This window comes from Phallusia mammillata, chromosome 3 (genome assembly GCF_965637545.1).
Source record: "Phallusia mammillata chromosome 3, kaPhaMamm4.hap1.1, whole genome shotgun sequence".
NCBI lineage: Eukaryota > Metazoa > Chordata > Ascidiacea > Phlebobranchia > Ascidiidae > Phallusia > Phallusia mammillata.
Window position 1 is genome coordinate 14,560,867 of NC_137254.1, and position 22,244 is coordinate 14,583,110.

At 37.0% G+C, this 22,244-nt stretch overlaps 5 protein-coding genes across 5 annotated transcripts; 2 read left to right on the forward strand and 3 right to left on the reverse strand.

Annotated features, from left to right (window-relative positions):
• Positions 1–406: 406 nt before the first annotated feature.
• LOC145219626 (protein FAM200C-like) lies at positions 407–901 on the forward strand. Its single transcript, XM_080086962.1, has one exon. It carries the CDS (start codon positions 407–409, stop codon positions 899–901), a length of 495 nt encoding a protein of 164 aa, XP_079943088.1.
• A 320-nt stretch (positions 902–1,221) lies between these two features.
• LOC145219627 (protein FAM200A-like) lies at positions 1,222–1,797 on the forward strand. Its single transcript, XM_080086963.1, has one exon. The coding sequence runs from the start codon at positions 1,222–1,224 to the stop codon at positions 1,795–1,797; it is 576 nt and encodes a 191-aa protein (XP_079943089.1).
• A 10,835-nt stretch (positions 1,798–12,632) lies between these two features.
• LOC145219628 (zinc finger BED domain-containing protein 5-like) lies at positions 12,633–13,508 on the reverse strand. The gene has a single exon (XM_080086964.1). It carries the CDS (start codon positions 13,506–13,508, stop codon positions 12,633–12,635), a length of 876 nt encoding a protein of 291 aa, XP_079943090.1.
• An 86-nt stretch (positions 13,509–13,594) lies between these two features.
• LOC145219629 (zinc finger BED domain-containing protein 5-like) lies at positions 13,595–14,479 on the reverse strand. Its single transcript, XM_080086965.1, has one exon. It carries the CDS (start codon positions 14,477–14,479, stop codon positions 13,595–13,597), a length of 885 nt encoding a protein of 294 aa, XP_079943091.1.
• A 5,055-nt stretch (positions 14,480–19,534) lies between these two features.
• On the reverse strand, positions 19,535–21,159 carry LOC145218986 (zinc finger protein 711-like). The gene is made up of 2 exons (XM_080086405.1): positions 20,690–21,159; positions 19,535–20,451 (listed from the first exon to the last, which is right to left on the reverse strand). The coding sequence occupies exons 1-2, from the start codon at positions 20,886–20,888 to the stop codon at positions 19,844–19,846; spliced, it is 807 nt and encodes a 268-aa protein (XP_079942531.1). The 5' UTR covers positions 20,889–21,159; the 3' UTR covers positions 19,535–19,843.
• Positions 21,160–22,244: the final 1,085 nt, after the last annotated feature.

Below are 22,244 nucleotides of genomic sequence, written 5' to 3' on the forward strand. Positions count from 1 at the left end.
CAGCACTATCTCTTGTTAACCGGTCAACCGACAAGAAAATATCCGGATATCGGATAACAAAAAACCTTCGGTTAATCGGTTAACCGTTTACCCGATATCCGGATAATTCAACCCTAATTCTGACCACCGTTTTGAAAACTTTCACAAATGAAGGAATGAAACCTTCGAGAATGATTGATCATTTGAAGGAAAAGCAAACAAGGATGTAGCACACTTTCGTGATCTAAAAGAAAAATTTGTAAAACGTTGCACCATTTGAAAACTGTTCACATCATACGGAAATGAAGTTGAGAAAGAACTTGTTGCTTCCTACAAAATTTCAAAGCTCATTGCTAAATGTGGAAAATCGCACACTATTGGTGAAACTCTTATCATACCAGCAGTGAAAGAAATCATCAGTACCATGATGCCCACTCAAAAAGATGTAACACATTCAATTCCACTGAGTAATAGTTCAGTGTCTTCCGGAATTGATGAAATGGCAAATGGCATTGAAAGTAAACTTTGTGCTGAACTCAAAACAGCACAATTTTCTTTACAGCTTGACGAAACAACACTACGCGACAATGAAGCTTTGTTAATGGCTTATGTGCGCTATACAAATACCAGTCATGAAGTTATTGATGAGTATTTGTTTGCTAAACAATTAGAGGTTGACACTAAAGGTTCAACGGTTTATGGGGCAGTTGAACAATTCTTTAAGCAGAAAGAAATTCCACTTTCAAATATTATTGCTTGTGCAAGTGATGGAGCACCGTCAATGGTTGGACGCCATCGCGGGTTTATAGCACATTTGAAAAGAGAAGTGCCGGGCATCTTTACAATCCACTGTGTGATTCAGCTGCGAAGCATCTTAGTGACAGGTTGCATAGCACCCTTCAAGCTGTTATCAAAGCAGTGAATAAGATCAAAGCTCATTCATTAAATGCCCGCATATTTCGCCAACTTTGTCATGAAAATGAAGAAGATTTTGAACGGCTGTTGCTACATACAGAAGTCCGATGGCTTTCGAAAGCTAACTATCTACGACGCTTTTATAACCTCTATGATTCTGTTATTGATTTCTTTAAATTAAAATTATTGGATGAGACAGTAAGTTCGGATTTGGAAAGCAGAAGAGCAGATGTTGCCTATTTGTCTGATATTTTTAACAAATTAAATGAGGTCAACATTAAATTGCAAGGAACTAAAATGTGTCTCATCAAAGCAAAGGGAATAATAATGGCATTTATTAGCAAATTAGATTTCTACAAAAACTGTTTACTAAGGGTAGACTTAGATCAGTTTCCTAGCTTAAAAGCACTGCAGGAAAACCAAACCGATGATTCATGGTTGTCAGACACTGATCTAGACTGCTATTCCTCTCATCTTCAAGCACTGAAAGAAGATTTGTTGATCAGATTTAAAGATATCAAAGAATTGAAAATACCAGAGTGGGTTGTAAATCCATTCCAGACTGATGTAAACAATGCTGATCCAAATCTCGTTGAAGAACTCATAGACTTGCAAAATAACTTTGAAGAAAAAGTGTTGTTCCAGCAGATTGGCTATGAAGCTTTCTGGCCAAAGGAACAAGACAAGTATCCTCATCTTTGGAAAGAAATTAAATTATTACTGTTGGCATTTCCTTCATCATATCTGGTAGAGAAGGGATTTAGTGTGGTCTTGCAACTCTTAACCAAACAGAGAAATAGATTGCAAATATGTAAAAGGGGGGATCTGAGGCTTTGTTTATCAAATATTGAACCTGATATTATTAAGTTGGCAAATTCTCGCCAGGCCCAAGGTAGTCATTAACTACATTTTTCATGCGTTTTTTTAATATGTATTTTCTGTTTATGGATGTATTTCTTTAAGTAAATTAATCATATTCTAAGAATGTAAGTTTTAATTTCCTCATTGCACAACACTACAACGAGAATCCGATGCAACTTCACTGTATCACTCTTAATCTTTAGTACAACACTCACTTTGGTGTGCGCCAGCCTATGGAAAAAAAAGGTTAAGAACCACTGATATACACGTTTTGGCCAACCTGAGGTATGGACAACTTGGCTACACGCGAAGTGGAGGTTACCACGGTCTTTGGGGCATTTTCATTCTTTGCTGGACCTGGCCTTCGCTCTCTTCGCTGTAAAAGGTTGTCCGACTCCGGTTCAGGTAAACCACCAGGTAAGAGCATGTGATGTCTACGCCGAAAGAACTCTGAAATCAACAATTACTAGCGACGTGGTCATTAGCGAAACAGTTGTTACCCAGCCTATCTCTCCGTACTATACGCAGCCGTTCTCCGAACTGGTTTCCTTTAAACACTCTACATTGCGCGAACCGTAGGGCACAAAACAAATTAGACATTATATGACAAGCGCAATTCGATTTGCACGAATACTAGGCTGTCGTGGTAACATCGATACGTGTTACACCTAATGGAGGTTTACCCCAACAGTCAGTTTGCAATAAAACTCTTTTCCTCAAGCCGGCTATTTGGACGAATACATAACTGCCTGGAGCTTGTGAGTATTATAGAGATTTCAACAATCACTATGTTCGTCCTAGGTTTGGTGTGCAGTTCTACAGGTCTCGTTCCAAGAAGTAATGTATGCAATCGTAGCGCGCTCGGTAGCAATTAGTTGTCAGTCATCAGAGCTTACAAACCACCGATGTTTTAACACAAACTTGTTATTGGTGATGCTTAAAGTATCGTAGGGCAGAAACACTTCCAAGACAAGTCTTTAACTGTACAATATAAATATCGATATCTTCAGAACAACTATAATTTTGTAACGTAACAAGTCCATTGTCTTCACAAAAGTAAACAACCTTGCCATTGCAGCAAGTAAACAACATTAGCCACTGGGCCATCTGAAACGCAGAGCTAGGATTAATACAACTAATCTTATGGTTGCAATTAGGTTTCATAAATATATAGTGTACTGTTGTGATTTCTTAGCGACTTTAAAAGCCCAGGTTTAAGACACCTAATCACTTTAACGCACTGTACAACTGGAAGGCTTGTTTGTTACACCAGAGCATAAGAACAGGCCGGCACATTCGGATTATGACACTAGAATCACTTGACGATCTCCACGTGATTTCCGGGTTCTGTATCTGCCGTCGTGTAACGCTGGTAGCCACGTATTAGTTTGTATCTCCACAGTAAGGTGCGCGGTTTATTGAAGTGGAGATGCTGGTAGCGTTAGCTGTACATTTTTAGGAGTTACAAAAACAATTTTAAATGCATGTAGTGACTAGAAACCATTCTTTACGTAATTGGTATTAGCGTTGTGTGAGGCTGTTTTGTTTGTTAAACAATAGAGGGTTCACATTTGTCGTTTTTTTTTCAGGAATATAACAGGTTACACAATATACAACTATGACATTTTTCTTCTTCGAGTATCTAGCAATCTTTGTCAACTTGTTTATAGAACCCGGTAACAAAGCTTGTACATTTTCACGCCGAGAAGACCTTGAACACAAACAATGGTTGTGGAACACACTGATTGCAATCAGTTACGCGTCGTAATGTGATGAAAATAACGACCAAGGTAGAAGTAAAAACAGGAATGCTTTATTGTTCAAACGTTTCCACGAATGCCCATGCCATCATCAGTGATATGAAGGGTAAAAAACTTCAGAATTAATAAAAACACAATACGAAAGCGCGAAGCGTTAAAACGATAGATACAAAAGTTTTGAAATACCGACCGGACACTATTTTAAGAAATACGAATGCAACATGTCTTAATTAGGTAATGGGGAAAACTGCTGTGCAGGATGAACACAGTATTGATGCCGAGTGTAATACGAGCAAAACAAAATCTTAAATTGAGTACTGAAACCTGCATTAACACTTACTAGTAGAATGCACTTCCGTCCAGAGAGTTTATTACGTCTCAGACAAGACTATTCAAAATTGTGCGAAAACAGTCGCCTCTTTATATGTGTGATAAGTAAAGTGGTCTCCCAAGAAATCGTTTTGCCGACCCCAGTTTGGAAACTGCCATAAAGCAAATTTAAAATAATTGATACAGGATTGTACACAACAGAAGTGTATGCAGTAATAATCAAAAGCGTACCGAGGTCCACATTTAACGGTTTAACGGTCCGGATATGGACCGCGGTCCGCTATTTGAGTAAGATTTAAACCCACAACCGTGTGGACAAATGGAGGCATATTTATTCACTCGAGCACATGGTGTCTTACACAAGTTTGTTTGTTTACAGGAACCGGCCAATTGTGTCCCAAACATCATTTTCTATGCCAAACAGATCATTGCGTCGCAACGACGTTGAAGTGTTCTCAATTTGCCGCCTGTGACGATGGAATTAATTGCGATGGTGAGTATGAGTTTGTTTTTAGCAGTCCAAGCTATCTTCAGCTGCAGTCGTTTTAGAAAAAATCGAAATTATTTCGTTCCGAAAATTGCGCTAGACAACTTTTCTATTTTTAGTTGTTTTTTTCTTTCTTGTAAATTTGATTTGTTTGTTTTTTCGCTATATTAAGACGTACGATTACACATCAGATATGTCCACCAGGCAATACAAAGTGGCATCAATTTAACTTTGTTTCTTTTTGTAGGAAACTGTGCAGCTGACGAATTCGAATGTCAATCTGGATCGTGTATTCCTCTCCACATAAAATGTAACAGAAGAATAGATTGTGTTGATGGGGACGATGAAATCAATTGCACCAGTAATTGACAAATAAATCTATTTTCAAAATAAGTAGCATCGTAGTCTGTAGCTAAATCACACGAAAAAGGGTAAACCGTTTACTGTTTCTCTGGTATCAGGCGAAGTCAAGCTAAAATTGACGAGCAGCAAAATTGAAGTGTTTTAATTATTTCCAAATAATTTTAATTATTTATTTCCAGTATTTGAAAATTTAATAAAGGCCTTTTGTAAGTATAATATGAACATTGATAAGATTGATGGAAAACGTTCTAAACATTTTTTATTCTTTTTTATTTATTTACATATTGTTGTGTGTGTGTCTTTTACAAAAACAAATGAGGTTTTAATTATGGCGACAAGTTACTGGAAAAAGTGTTGAATTTTAATTTAAAACCATTGGTTTCATCGCTTTACACGTTTTCGACATTCTGCACTTCTAGTCACTGAGGGTTGCCGATATCGCGAGTTCCAGTGTTTTCCTTCTATGACATGCCAACCAATTAGTTTTATGAGCCAGCCAAACATTTGCCCAGATGGTGATGTCGCTCCAGTATGCGATGGTAAGATTTTTACGTAAAACGCTAGATGGCGCATGTTTGAGGAAGAGCTACTAATACAGGAACTCACAACACGCCGGTTTGGGAATTTGGCACAACAGTTTTCGGTGACAATAATTACTCAGCCAGATCTTTGGAGGTATTTGCCGGCGTGTTTGTGAGTTCCAGTGTTAGTAGCTCTACTTATGTTCGTGCGATGTTAAAAGATTGTTTTTAAATTTTGACCTATAACAGAAGGAATAATTTGATATTTTCTGTTTTCAACAGTATGGTTTTAAGACGTTGTTCCGAGTCACAATGATCCAGAAGTGAACACATATCAAGCTTTACGGCTTCTTTATAGCATAATGTGCACGATTAGGCACCACAGGTGTAGAAGTGTGATATAGCGTCAATTTAACTTCGTTGCAGGAAACTGTGCAGGTGACGAATTCCTATGTCATTCTGGAGCCTGCATTCCACAATTTTACCGCTGTGACCGAGAATGGGATTGCCAAGATGGAGATGATGAGATTGAATGTCTCCCGGAAGACTATATAACAGGCAACTTTAGTCCGCAAATCTATCATGTACCTTTTGGCATGTAGCAAGCACTGTAGTTGACTGCACAAAGCTGGTTAGAAAGCCCGCCTTAAGCTTGCAAAATCGTGCATGTACCAAGCGCTATGGTTGACTGCACGAAACTTGTTAGGAAACCCACTTTGAGCACGTAAAGTCGTACTCTTTACAAAACCAGCTATAAGCGTGTAAAGTTTGGCAACTTAGTAAATACTTTCTTTTCAAGCAGATATTGATAACTGCACTGCACATCAATTCAAATGCGACGGTAGATGCGCCCCTATTGCCGGTGCCTGCATAGAGCCTGTGTGTCACGTCGATTTCGCTGCCGAATGTTTTGGTAATAAACCTTAAATAATATGAACTTTTTAAAAAAACTTTATTGCATGTTTAACAATTTGCATATGTTGGGAACCAAAGTGTTATTGTCTAAATATGCATCCAGGCGAAAAAAATACCAAATCGAGGACGGCATGAAACGTTTCATAGTTAATCAATAGGGGCAAATTTATTAAATGTTTTTTTAACTAAACGTTAGAAAAACAACACGTTTATGAACAAAATTAGCCTTTAAACCATTGGGTATGTAATTAGCTTTCATTGTGGCATGTTTCTTTTGGTCGTTTGATGTCTGACTAACAAGAGTTTAAAGGATAAAATTTATTTAATTATCACTTTTTTCTATTTCCAACAACACAGGAGAATGTGGACTTGACGAGCATCAATGCCGATCTGGTTACTGCCTTCCACAACAATATGTATGCGACGGATGGCATGACTGTTTTGACCATGACGATGCCAATTGTAATTCTCCAGCTTCAGGTTTGCTGCAATCCAGTATGATAAATTGGACTTAATTTCGACCAACAAATTGGGACTTTAAGTGGGCCATGAACCAGCTTCAGAATCACCAACCAGTCGCATGAAAGTTACACTAAACATTTTATCAGACAGATATAAACCACGAACCTTCCCATTGCGAGGCGGTTCCAGTAACCACAGAATCATCATAGCAAACTGGGATTAGAACCATCAGCCATCCTATTACATGACGGTTGCACTAACCGTTGGGTCATGCTATTTGCCGATCTGACATTAGACTAACCAACCTTACCACAGCAAGGCGGTTGCACCTACCTCTGGGTCATATAGAATGTCGTGATGGCATAAGAACAATCAATCTTGTGTTTTTTAAATCATTTTGTTTGCTTTTTCAGTGATCACAACCAACTGCACAACATCCGTAGTTTCGGCGAGGTATGTTCTAAACTTAAAATAAATATTTGTCCGCAAACAAATTTGTATAATGAACAAATAGTCTTTTGTGATTCCTAATTCTATTCAACTTTCGTTTCTTTCCGCAGCCTGCCATGAAGTTACGTCCGATCTTTGCTCCCCGGAGCTGGCGAACAGCTTGAAATGATCGGTGACAATTTGACACCACTAGACATGTGCTTTGCAGTGAAGGACAACCAAGCTGACGAGTATAACATGAATTTCCAGGCTGGAGTTGGACAATGTTCTGCAAACATTAACGTAAGAACCAAGTTTGTTGCTTATAATCCTTGTTGCCATCGACATGAACGCCAAAATAAGGACAACCGAACGTTTTTGGACAAATCTTCACATTTGTACGAGCTAGGACATATCAAAAGTACAAGCCCAGGTTTACTTTTACTTGTAGACATAAGATTGTTACTATTGCTAAAAGTGGGTTGTAATTCTAAATCATTGCCTGCTGTTGGTCATATTGAATCCGCCAATCCATGTCAATCTACGCATTGTGTTTTTTTAATTCTAGGAGAGCGACACCGAAATTGTGGTAACATACAAAGTCTCGCTTGGTGTCGCTGCTGGCTTGTCGTCACAAATAATAACTCGCAACGGTGAATCGGCGGTCGTGGTGTTTCAATGCGCTTACAACCGTTCAGGAATAGCTACAATGGATCAACCTTTGTTGGCAATGATCAGGTTTGAAGTTTGTACATGTCTTTTTTATCGTATTTATCTGACTTATAATTGGCTGACGGACTTGCATAGCCTACCGTGATTTGTAAATGAGTGTTGAGTTATCGTATGTGAGCATAATGTGCTTGTATATTATTTATCAATAAAAAATACCCAGAAGGCGATTTCTTTATTTTCAAAAAAACAGTAATGTTGTTTCTGTTTCGGAATATAACCTTTTGCAGCACTGTCTGTCGTACTGACAAATATTAACCGATTAAATCCTCTTCTGCAGTCACGTTGAGGTGGATTTGGGCAAAATATCGTCATCATTCACCATGGGAATGGCTCGTTACACATTGGACAGGTTTACTACAATTGAAACTGATCAAACGATAACAATTGGAGTACCTGTTTACATTGGTGTTAACATCGACGTGGAAGCTGACACCAGCTTGGTTTTGCGGGTATAATGTCACGTCAACACGCTTTATATATCCACCCAGTTTCATTACTTCAAATATTTAGGGAATGGACTGTATTCTGACGGACTCTGAGAATTTAACTGAAACTATTTATCCTGTTCAGGATTGTCCTTCGGAACCGATACCTGATAATCCAGTCAAAAGATCAATCCAACATGAAACTGATGATGCAACTAAGGAAATCTCTCTAGGACCCTTTATCCTTGCACCTGAACTTGATAGTGATGACCAACTTGTTTGCAACAGGGTAAACTTGTATTTTTACTTTACATATATATTGGTTAGGTCTAACTGATTTAAATTGCTTTGTAGGAGGAATTGGGATGTTCTCACATGTGTGGCATCGACACGACTGGTGTAACTTACTGCTATTGTTCTCAAGGATATTTCCTGATGAAAGATGGGAAGACTTGCCTTGGTATGACATACGTTTTGCTTATAACTGATCAAACTTAATTTCTTTTGAATACGTAATTGTATTAGTTTGTTATAGTTAAAAATTTTCAAATCTATGAGTCATTGTAAACTTTCATCTAAAGTTTTTACTCTTGCACATATTTGTTAGGGGTCAACCGAGGCAAGTCACTGATGGAGGTCTCTCTTATCTCGAGTATCTGCCTGATGATGTTGATTATTCTCATTCTGATTGTTGTCACGGTGATGAAGGAGAAAGATGGGAAGAAGATTGGGATTTAAAAGAAATGGGAAATATAACGAAGAGTGGAAGATTGAAAATGAAAAACCACTTGAAAAACAAACTGATCATTATAGTTTATATTTAAGCAGAATGCACTTAATTTTCGTGCGGTTGTTTCAATACAAAAATAACCCACTTGAATTGGTTTGTTTTAAAAACATGTCTGGGAATATATTTTAGGGTTACAGGCACCTTTACTGCTATGATAATTGGAAATATGCCATTTCAATTCAAGAAAACGAAGTATTCAGAAAAACACTAACATCAAACATGGTATAATCCTAATTATGCACATTTGGAAAACATAAATAGGTATGTGGAGATTTTTTTCGTCATATAAATCAAATTTGGAATGTTTTATAATCTAGAATAAAAAGATATAGCACTGCAACAAAAAAGATTTGCTTTGGAAGTTTTTACGCCGGACAATTTGACTGGAGTGAAATGTTTTCTAAAAACATTTATGTTAAGAGGTGTTTGTTTTGGTCAAAAGATGCAAACAAAAAGTGCTTTATGGTAAAGTTTATTTGGATTTGCAGTTGATTTAAAACAAATTACTGAACAAGATCAGTGTTTGAAAATGTTTGTGCCATTAGCTTCAGAAATGTGTCATCTGCACTAACGTCGAAAGGACAATTTGTTCACCAGCAATTTACTTGCCCTGGTAAGAGCAGTGAATTCGCATGATGAAAAAGCAACAGAGACAAACAATAAAACCACTGTTGTTGATAAAAACGTTTTGGTTCTGGTTTACACACCAAAAGCTGGACAATATGCAATGAACACAAACAAATTTTCTCCCAAGGCTAACACTAATTTTCCGAAAACAGACATTGTTTAGGATTCATAGCATAATTTTAAAAAACTACCGAAATGTGAGGTTGGCAAACAATTTTAATTTGTAGCTGAGGGCAGGTTGTAAAGCTATGTGTGGCATATTAACAGCACCCATGCACCAACATATAGACGTGTAACAATACACTATGCATGAGCGGAAACTGTTGCGCGCTCGGCAGCAATTTGCTGGTAGTCACAGACTTTAACACATTCCATATCTCCAAATTTGTTTTACGTTTTTTTCCATTGTCTTTTTTTTTACTATCAAATATGAAACAAATGTTTAGCATAACACCATATTTAGTTGTTGAATTTTATATCTTTGAAACTTAAAAACACTCGTTGAAGATGACATAATCGCCCCATAACCATGTCCCGTCTTGCCGAATTCGAAAAGCTTTCAGGTTATAGCTCAACAATAATGAAATTTACAAATAGTGACCCTGATTTGTTTGTCAAAATGGATAACATGCCACATTACGCCACCTTTTAATTATAGGTGGAGATTCTGGTACCGTTAACTACGGTTGTTCAGGAGTTCCTTCAGGAGTTACGTAGGACGATTTCAAATGCGCAGTAATAATACTATCAATGTAGTTAGTTTCTTTAAAAAATAATTAGGTTGGCGTATGAACTGATTTTAATTTTACGCGTATTGCACAATTACAGCTATTACATTATTCTACTTAATATATTTTCTTGTTTATGAAACCCATGAGAAAGTTTATGAATTCTTTCATCCGGTCGCGATACAAATTAACATGTAGATTTGTGCACTGATGTCGTTCGCAGTGTCAAAGAGTTTCTGTATCTACTTTTTTATGTATTGGTATTTCCAAAACATGGAAGTATTTGAAGGATTGCCATTCGTTTTTTTTTTGCATTGGAAAGCTATTACGAACATGTTGGGTAAAAACCTGGCGGCTTTCAACAAGCGGTGTTGAGGCGGCTTCCAATGAGTTAAACGAGATAAAATCAATATGTCATAAAAATTTTCCACAAAAAAGAGGTAATTGCAGTCACAGCGAAAATGTGTCTACCACAATCAAAACTTCGCAAAAAATACGCAAACAAAAGGATTAGTATGTTTCAGCTGGCGTACTAGTCGCCACTTTTCTTGTACATACCAATGTGTATTTTGTGGTTCATGTCATCTATGCTTTTACTGTATGCAACCCTGCCTTCTATGTAAAAGGGGCTTATATACGAGATTGTTCCGAAATAAGCGACTCGTGCATTTCGTTTTACACCGTTGTATGACACTTCGGGTTTCGTACTCTGTAACAATTGCTATGTTCTTGGTACTATCTATGTTCTATATTGCATGTTGTGTTTCACCTTATTGCTTAATGTAGTTTTCATTTTGTTTGCTGCTTCAACGACACTCCGCATGTCCATTTATTACCCGTCGTCCCTTTCCCACCTTTTATTCTTAAGTCAGGAGCAGTGGCGGCTCGTGCCTAAAATTTGTGGGGGTGCTGCTCAAAATTTTAGCCTTTATTGAACATATATAAGTTGGCAATATATAGAAAACCTACATTTATAGTTTTCTAGCCATTGTTTTGTGTAGAAAAACAAGTAATACAAATCTTAATTAGAAACTCCATTGTGACGTAATTTTTGTTACGCAATAATGTACACGAGTGTAAACAGCAGACGATATCATTTGTGTATTTTGTTTACTTGCACAGCGACGGCTAAACACCATAACATGCAGTAATAATGTGGAGCAAAAACACACGTGACACAGACTCGAAACTAAGCGGTTGTAAATACGGTAAAACACAACAAGAATATAGAAAAAAAGTAATGATTCGAAAAAGGTCGAAGTATTTCAGTTCGACAACATTTAAAAAAAATGTCATGTTTCATTTAAGTAACCTTATGGTCACAGTCAGCGTTTTCAACATATTGTATGACACTTCACAGATTATAATTGTCACACAAACAACTAGCCATACAGCTCTTTATTGATATCATAACTGGCAAATTTAACAACCACTTTACATTTGTGTCAGAACTTGTTTATTTTAACATCTTTTTTTTAATTTTTGTGTACAGACTATTATTTGTCTTTCAGATTTTTAACTGCTATAATTGCTGCTTTATTTGCTGGCAAATAGCTTATAATTGCTTTTTTTAAGTGCAAAACTCCAAGCTTTAAAATTTACAACACTCTCACTTAAATTTAAACCATATTATTAAACCTTGTGCTTCCTTTTTACAACCAAACTGAATCATAAAGTTATAGTTTGGGCATGATAATTGATAGCTCCTTCCTTGATTCCAAATGACAACTGATAAACTGTTTTCCTATTTAGTAGTACTAGCACTGCAAGTGCAAGTCTTTTGGAAATAATGGTGTTCCTAACAAAGGTTTGCATCCTTTTCAGCGTTAAAAAGAACTGTTTTGCTTTTGAAGGACTCATGGAAACAGCAAAAAGGATTTTTCATCCTAGTAATTTCACTTGTCAAAACATCATCTAGATTATTTTCAAAGTAATCATGAACATCAGATCTACAGAAACATTTTCATTTCAGTAACTAGCTTTTCTTTGTCAACAATAGGATGTGCTTGGTGGTCACTACATTGTCTGTAGAATGTTCATTCTTAAGAAACACTTCCTGTGAAGCAATTTAGCAGCTACTGTTTAGACCAGTGGTTCCCAACCTTTTTGACCTTGCGGCACCCTGGCAAAACTGAATCAATTTTATGAGGTTTCTGTATTTCAAATTACTTACCTCGATTATAAGCCGCACAAACGGCAGGTAAAAAACAATATAAGCCGCGGCTTGCAATCGAGTAAATACGGTATGCAACAACACAGAATGAGTTGTTCAGTATAGTGCGCGCAAATAAATGTATTTTTTCAACAGTCAGTGTGAAACTTGGGCTTGGCTTCTTGCACAAAGTCCCCTAATATCTGGGGGCACATTCGATAAAGCCACCCGCATTTCTTCCTCGACTATAAGTAGTCGTTCGCGTTTTTTAGTTTTTATATTTGTTAATACAGAAAATCCACTCTCACATAGATATGACGTGGAAAACTGCAACAAAAGCACAATAGCTTTCTTTCCAACGCAAGGATATTGATTTTGAATTTTTAGCCAGAACTCGTCGAGTGGCATCTGTTTCTGCATCAGCTTAAAATTTCCATCGTTACGAATGTCAATTAATTCTTCTTCTTCTTTAAAATTCAAAGCAATATGAGAGTCCACAAAAAATGGATTTCTTACCCAAGCGTAATTTTCCGTGGACAAGCTTGGAAAATACTTCACAATTTTTTCTTCCAATGATTTTAGGTGCTGAGTTATTAATGGGGCAACTTCTTTGTTGTTCATTTTAGAGAAATGTGAAAGCATGTCAAAGTTTCCATTCTCCACTCTTAAGGACCATATGTGCAGTTTCTCTCTCAGTGCTTTCATTTTGTCAGTTGAAGTTAAGAGAGTTTCATTTTTGCCCTGCATTTTGGCATTCACGTTATTTAAATGGTCGAAAATGTCCACTAAATATGCTAATTTGGAGACCCAATTGTTATCGCAAAGCAATTCACAAAATTCCTCTTGCTTTTCAATGCTAAAAAAGAAGAGCATTTCATCCTTCAACTCATATACACGCGACAATGCTTTTCCGCGCGACAACCATCTTACTTCGGTATGCAGCAGAAGGTTAGCATAGTTTGCTCCCATTTCCTTACAAAGCTTGGCAAATACACGTGATTTAAGTGGTCTACTTTTGATGTAGTTGACCATTTTGACAACTTTGTTTAACACTTCTTTTAGGTCTGAATCTAATGTTTTTCCGACAAGAACTTCGCGATGAAGAAAACAGTGTGTTGTTATAATATCACTATTTTGCTTTTTTGCCAACGATACAAATCCTTTAATTGACCCAACCATCGACGGAGCTCCATCTGTGCAAATATTCCTACACACTGTTTCCAAGATAACCCCGCTTCTTCCAGATACTTATTCAATGTGTCAAAAATATCTTGACCAGTAGTAGTTCCTGCAAGTTCTTTGCAACAAAAAAACTGCTCTGTAATCTTATCATTATTGACATACCGGATAAATGCCAGCAACTGGGCTTTTCCACTGATGTCGGTTGATTCATCGACTTGCATTGCAAAAATTTCACTTTTATTTACAGATGTGATTACGGTACTTTCTATGTCGGCAGACATATCACAAATTCGTCTACAAATGGTATTATTTGACAAGGGAATCTTTTTTATTTCTTCCTCGGCCTTATTTCCCAGCATTGTTTTCACAATTGCACTGCATGCAGGGAGGATAATGCTCTCCGCTTCTGTGTGAGGCCTTGAGTTTTTAGCAATAATTTCTGCTACTAAATAACTGGCCTCTTCAGCTTTGGTAGATACTTTGAAAATTTGTGTAAACGCCTGGCTTTGCTGTTTTCTCTCAGCTAAAAGTCTCTCAAAATATATTCGAGGTTTAGCAGAAAGGTGTCCATGTTTTGTAGTGAAGTGTCTGTTCAATTTACTCGGCACCATGGCTTCGTTTGACAATTCTTGTTTGCATATAAGACACTCTGGTTGAGGTTGTGCTTGGTCACCACACCAAGTAAAGCCTATGCTCAAATAACTTTCACAGTAAAGGCGAATCTTTTTTGCTTTCTTTTCACCTATACTTCCTACTTCTGCTTCTTTTGCGTTATGATCGACATCGCTACACTTTCTTTTCTTTACAATAAACTTCTCCATCATAAGTATATAGAACAAACTAACTGTAACAGCTGAATTATTTTTCTTAAAATTATGTGTTTGGACATGGTCATACTTTACAAAAATATTAACGTCATAGGTTAGCGTGTGACGTCATAAATACAAATTTTGGCTTGTTTTGATATTGTGCTGGACATTAAAAAATGTTTTTCCTGGACTTGGAACATTTATATCTACCAATTTGATACTTTGCTGACTAATTATTGTGTTAATTAGTTAATTACACCCATATTTTTTTTATGGAAAGAGCAACGAGTTGAAACCTCTTTCACGCTGTTTTTCCTGTGTGAACAAAACAAAGGCTTGCCGCGGTTTATCTACTTACCGCCAGCGACTTCCCACTATGCGACTCTCCAGAAAGGAGCCGGGAATAATTGCGAGACGAGAAAATTATAACGCATTGAAACTCGGTTCAAAATAAATAAATTTCACACTTAACGGGTTAAAGGTAAAATAAAGAACAGGCCGCAGACTTGGAATATCAATATCTCGCGGCACCCCTGGCATTCCAAACGGCACCCCGGTTGGGAATCACTGGTTTAGACAAACAGTACATGTCCATTATATCAATACTCATCTTTTTCATCATGTCCACGTAAGGCAGTTTCAAAGTTTCCACAGAACAAAATGAAGTCTATTATTTTGGACAAAATTTCACGATTTTTTTTTTCACTTTTTGTTGTGTTCAATAATTGAAAGTCTATACGCCTCACTAAGTTTTTCCTTAATATCTACAGTTCCCAAAAGTGAAAGTGAAACATCATTGTCCACATGCTTCTTTGACTTCTCATGTTTTTCTGCTTTCTCACCTTTTTTGGCTACATTTGTAAAACCATCTTTTGTCCAGCATTTTTCATCACCTCCAAACAGCAAACATGGAAAACAGAACAGTGCATTTTTAACTTCACAACCACAAAGCCATTTTTTTCTTTTCATACCATACAGAATTAAAACTGCGTATATATTTCTTGTTGTGGCTCATTCGTGGCTAACAAAGTTGAATATCAGGCGTTGGACGCCCTTTTTTCATTATACTTACCTTTTCAGAACTTGATAACTGCGAAAACTTAAGTTGCTGAAGCTCACTTGCAGTCACCGAATTAGAATCTTGAAAAGCCATGATTAACCTTTCAATCAAAAACTGTAAAAATGATTAAAAAAGAATAACTGTCGTACTGTACTCATTGTCGAACATGATGGTACACGTGATTCGCTTTGGCACACAATAAACGCGGAACAGACAACTACTTCCGGGTGCCCAGGTCACACGCTACGTGATTGGTGGAGCTGCGCGAGCAGCAGCACCCTGGCTCCTATTTCGCCCAGCATGTAGCTTTTCAAAGTGCGCATGCGCAGAACCGCAAAACGTCATGAAACGTCAGAACACTGGAGCTGCAGTTCCAGCATAGATATACATTAGTGTTTCCAAAAAAAAATTTTTTAATGAAAAAAAGGTGATTATGGCGGAAATTATGCTTATTATATATTCGTAAGGAATAAAAAAATAAAAATATTGAAAGTTATTTGTAATATTATGGTAGGTGTATTAAGTAAAAATATCTAGGGGGTGCTGCAGCTCCGCAGCACCCTAGCACGAGCCGCCCCTGGTCAGGAGTAATCGGTCAAGTGACTCGATGGCCAATGTTTGGCTCTCACTGACCCGGTCGCGCAGTTATTACGTTCGTTTATGCATTTATTTAAATCTCAAAGCGTGACATATAAAACATTGCGGAAAAATTGAAAATGTGCCTTCGCGTATTCAAAATGCCCCTTTTTTAGATTGCTGGCAGACTGAAATACTAAGTAGGTGAACCCATTTTTAATTACCAGTTTCCGATGGTATGCAAAACCAAGAGTGTTGGAATGTTTCGTTTATGATACATTGCGTCAGTTACAGTGGCGGCTCGTGCCTAAAATTTGTGGGGGTGCTGCTGCCCCCACAAATTTTAGCCTCTACTGAACATATATAAGTTGGCAATATATTGAAAAGCTACATTTCTAGTTTTCTAGCCACTTGTTTTGTGCAAGTAATACAAATCTTAATTAGCAACTCCATTGTGACGTAATTTTTGTTACGCAATAATGTACACAAATGTAAACAGCAGACGGCATCATTTGTGTATTTTGTTTACTTGCACAGCGACGGGCCAAACACAATAACGTTCAGTAATAATGTGAAAAACAAAAACACACGTGGCACAGCTTCGAAATGAAGCGGTTGTAAATACGGTAAAACACAACAGAAATATAGAAAAAAAATAGATATAAATGAGTCGAAAAAGATCGAAGTATTTCAGTTCGACAACAAAAATTGTCATGTTTCATTTAAGTAAATTTAGCCACAGTCAGCGTTTTCAACATATTCTATGACACTTTACAGATTATTGTCACACAAAAAAACTAGCCATACAGCTTTTTATTGGTATCATAACTAACAAATTTAACAACCACATTACATTGGTTTCAGAACTTGTTCATTTAAACATCTTTCTTGAATTTTTGTGTGCAGACTATTAGTATTGATTGTATTTTAGTTTCTTGCTGCTATAATTGCTGCTTGCTGGCAAATAGCTTAACATTCCTTTTTTAAGTGCAAAACGCCTTCAAGCTTTAAAATTTACAACACTCTCACTTAAATTTAAACCATATTATTAAATCTTGTGGTTCCTTTTTCCAACCAAAATGAATCATGAAGTTAGAGTTTGGGCATGATAATTGATAGCTTCTTCCTTAATCCCAAATGATAACTAAGAAACTGTTTTTCTATTTAGTACTAGCACTGCAAGTGCAAGTCTTTTGGAATATTGGTGTTCCTCAGAAAAATTGGCATCTTTTTCAGTGTTAAAAAGAACTGTTTTGCCTTTGAAAGAATCATGGAAACAGCAAAAAGGATTTTTCATCCTAGTAATTTAACTTGTCAAAACATCATCTCTAGATTAATTATTTTCAAAGTAATCATGAACATCAGATCTATAGAAACATTTTCATTTGAGTAACTAGCTTTTCTTTGTCAACAATAGGATGTGCTTGGTGTCACTACTATCTTGTCTGTAGAATGTTCATTCTTAAGAAACACTTCCTGTGAAGCTACTGTTCAGACAAACAGTACATGTCCATTATATCAATACACATGACTGCAATTGGTTGCAAATACTGTCAACATGGTGTGTTAAGAAAGCCACACTTTAAATTGTTTTCACTCTTTTTTTTGTCTTCATTTCAAAATTCCTGTTGCTAGCAGTTGTTTGTTCTGCATTTGATATTGCCTGAATTTCAGTGAGGCATTTAACTTCACAGTCACAAATTTAATTTTTCTTTGGTAGCATTAGGAACTAAAACTGAGTATTTCTTGTTGTTGCTTATTCCTGCATGACATTGGAGTAGAAGATGTTTTGTCCCATACTTTCATAAATCTTTTTAATTCAGTTATTTATTATAAAGGTTAATTGTGACTTTTGAAGGTGTTAGATGACCTTTTTTTCTTTTTCAAGGTGTTAGATACACTTATTTAATTCAATGATAACTGTAAAAACTAAAACCCACTTGCAGTCATCTTAAAAAGTCACGACTAACAGTCAAACAATAAATTTAATGATAGCAAAATAATTATTTAACTGCACTCACTGTCGAACTTAAAAACACAGTACACGGGTTTGGCTTTGGAGCTCACTGACGCGAAGCAGACAACACAACCAGCGCTACGTCACGGGAGGGGCTGCGCGAGCCACAGGCCCCTCTCGCCTATTTCGCCCGGCATGTAGCTTTTCCAAGTGCGCATGCGCACAACCGAAAACGTCACGAAACTGGAGCTGCAGCTCCGCCATAGATAACTTATTATTATTATTTTTTTTTAAAATGTCTTTTAAATAATACAAAATTTTTATTAATTTTATTTTAATAAAAGGCCGATTAATGCCATAAAAGTTATTCTTAGTATACACTGATCAAACATAAAAACTATATGTAAAGATTGTTTTGTATAACAACTTGGAATAGGAATATCAAGTAAAAATACTGGGGGTGCTGCAGCTCCGCAGCCCCCTCGCACGAGCCGCCCCTGGTCAGTTACTGCTTGTGCGCGGTATTCAATCCCTTCATGGCTGCGTATCTAATTAACACCACAATTGAAATGCTTCATGTAGTAAGGAAAGGCGTAAACGACCGATGATTTAACAACAGTTGCCAAGTGTCACGAATTTTGCGACATAACCAGTCTCGTAGAATGGAACCCATTTGGCAATTGTGCATGCAATCTAGATGATCTGACAGCGATAAATTCAGCTGCTTTCGTATTAAAATAGCACCGTATGTGAGTGTGACCAAGTAGGTTAATCAAAACATATACAACGTTGCGGACCTTAAATGTTTTTATTTGCATTACATTACTTTTGAAAAAAAATTGACGAATAATTTTTTTTCCATTATGAAGGAAATCTAATTTAAACACAACTTTGCATGGAAACGGCCCTTCATATACCAGAGAGAAGCCAGCGCCCAATCTTTTTTAGTTTTAGCGTAAAGCGATTGGGCGCAGCGATTGGGCGCTGGCTTCTCTCTGGTCCTTCATATCGTCAAGTTGCGGAGCAATAAATTATGAGCAGTGAGCCTTCTCCGAACTTCCTCTAGCACTCAGTGCTGGATTAAGGGTCTGCTGGCCTGTAGGCACAATTTATAAGTGGCCCGAAAATCAGGATTGCCAACTAAAAAATTACAATTATCAGTGTTGCCAAATCATTCTACTGATTTTAAAGTGGCCTGTAGGCACGTGCCTGCTTTGCCTAATGGTTAATCCGGCACTGCTAGCACTCCCCCGTGTTTTAATGCGTAGTTCAGTGCAGTGCTCGGTGAATTTTATCATATTGCATTACGTGGATCACTGAGATAAGAATCATCGACTATGCAGCGTTCAACAGGTCGGTCGTGGCGATCCACTTTATCTTTACAAAATTAGCGACAAGGTAAGACTTATTGGAAATGTTGTATCTTGCTGCTAAACAGTAATTACAAAGCAACTTTAACATAAAATCTACCATATTACCGGCAATCAAAGGGATTTATTACAAAACAATGTTACATGTTTTCAAGCGAGACCAGGTAGTATAGGCACAATTGACAAAAACTACACACAGAACAGGACCAAAAACTTTTTTGTAGGTATTTTCTCAGTTTCCAACAGTATGTAGGTTGAAGCAAATTGAAAAAAACCTTTGACAATTAGGTTTAATAACAATCCGGACTAAATTACTTTGCAACAATTTCAATGCTTTTGCACTTGTGTGTATTGAGGCAAGACGTTGAAATGAAGTTCTTTGTACATTTAGGGCAGTGAAGTTTTTTTAGCTTTCATTTTCCATGTTCTGTCTTCATGTGTTCTTGAAACTGTTCTATTCTTGGAAAGCTAAGAGGACATTCGGTGCACTGATGACGTTGCGCTGTTGTGTGAACTTTCATGTGACGCAACATGTTTCCGCGCTGACAAAATCTCTTCTCGCAATACTTACAAGCGAATGGCAACTCGCCGGTATGGAGCAGCATATGGTTGTGCAAAGTTTGACTATATCCGAAACTCTCTTTACAAACTTTGCATTGGTAAGGTTTTTTCTTACAATGAACTTTTTCCTCGTGGGTCGTCGCTTGTGATTTTGTAGCAAAAGTCTTTGTGCAGACGCCGCAATTGAACTGTTTATTTCTAGTGTGCATCACCATGTGACTTTGAAGATGATACTCTCTGCGGAAAGTTTTCTCACAAACGTCACATCGGAAAGGTTTTTCGTCATTGTGGACTCTCATATGGGCGATCAAATTGTGTTTGAGGTCCGAAGCGAAAGTGCATTCTGAGCACTGGTGGCGCTGTTGCATGGAGAGCCCGGGATGTTGTGACTTAAAATGCTTGACTAGGTTAGACTTGCTGTCAAACTGGTCTTCGCACTCGATGCACTTGTGGAGCGTATCTGGGAAAATATCGTGGTTGTATTGTGGTTTAGAGCAGAAGCAATGTTACCATAGTGATTGTATTATAAGTTGTTTGTTTCGATATCGTTTCCTTTACAAACTGTAAATCTGCTATTTGTAATTAAGGTTTTTTTTGTTAATAATATAAAAAGAAGTTTATGCAGTCCAATTCAAAAGAGATTTTACTCGACCTATAAAAAATATAAATTTGTAAACCAAAAAGCATTTGAAACAAACCTTCGTGATTTTTTTCGTGAAGTCTACAAGTTCCTGCTCGTGCAAATTGCTTGTCACAAAACTTGCATCTGTACGGTTTTTCTCCTGTGTGGCCATTTAAATGCTGTTCGTAACTGAATTTCCATTTAAAAACCTTTTGACAGAAACTACAGACAAACTCCTGTCCTTGATTATGCATAGATCGCTTGTGACTTTTCATGGCACTTGACTGGCTAAACTTTTTCCCACATAAGTCACATTCGTACGGTTGTTCAAAAGTATGCGTGCGAATGTGAAGTTTTAGATGTTCCTTTCGCTTGAATCGTTTCTCACAAATTTCACACGAAAACGGGCGTTCCAGAGATTCCTGCAGTGAACGACTTTATACCCACAAATTTCTTAAAGAAGCTGAAACTGTAGACTTCTGCACAAAATGAAATACTTAACTATTTGGTATGCTTTTTTGTTCAAGCAATGACTAATTTGACCGAAAGAGCGCTTTAAGCACACTAGTTATCTACATTGTACCTATTTTTTCTCTTGCAAACTAAACTCCTAAACAATAGTTCAAGGAAACCGATAAGACATCGCACTTTGTCGCAAAAGAACACGCAAGCTAGATAATGACTGGCAATTAACACCTTCTCCATTGTTATTTTCAGGCCATACACAGAAGATGGCAGTTGGAAACAAGCAGCTGCGTAAATGGCCAACAAGACAATTGTTACCACAACTTTATTTAGTATATATTGCGGGTTACTACATTAGCTCCGCTGCAAAAAAAACATTTTTTACATTACGCTTCACTTGCTTAAAAGTTTACAAATATTTTTAAATATGATGTGATGGATGTCGGTAATTTTGGTAACAATTAAATCAATAAAATGAAATGAGGTCCATGTCTTTGTCATTAAGCCTTGAAATATTCAGGAGTAGGTGCATTCTTTATTACAATAATTTTGCGACAGGCTAGTTAATCTCTCAAGACACACCGGTTAAAAAACACTGCTCTAAAGCACGCCAAGCTATGTTGCATGAAAAATATGAAGTGTGTATTGGCGTCCCAATTCTTTCGTTTAAATGTGAATAAATCATTCTGCACTACGACAGGGACTAACTTTTTTTGTAAAATTACCACAAGAGCTCTAGTGAAATAGATTTATAGGTTTGAAGAATTCGGGCCAAATGTTGCAGATAAGAAACAAATTAGTATTCAGCGATTTACAAAGAAAACCGTAATGTGCGCCGCGCGCCGCAACTTAAGTATGCCACAAGCTGACAGGGTACAAACTTGAAACCACTACATAAAACTTTTTAAACTGGAAGTTCTTTATACGTTTCCTAATCTTTATAATATAGATGGCGAAATAAAATCAACACCAATCTTGAAGTAAAACCATAACTGTTTCACATGCGTTTCACACTGCCTACTACATAGGGCGACACTGACGAAATTTAAAATTAGTTCTTGTCGTAGACCAAGTAAGTCACTTCCAAAATAACTGCTCCATCGGGTATTCAAGTGGTACTTCGCATATCGTTGCGTACGCATTTGCAAAAGTCATATCGTATGTCT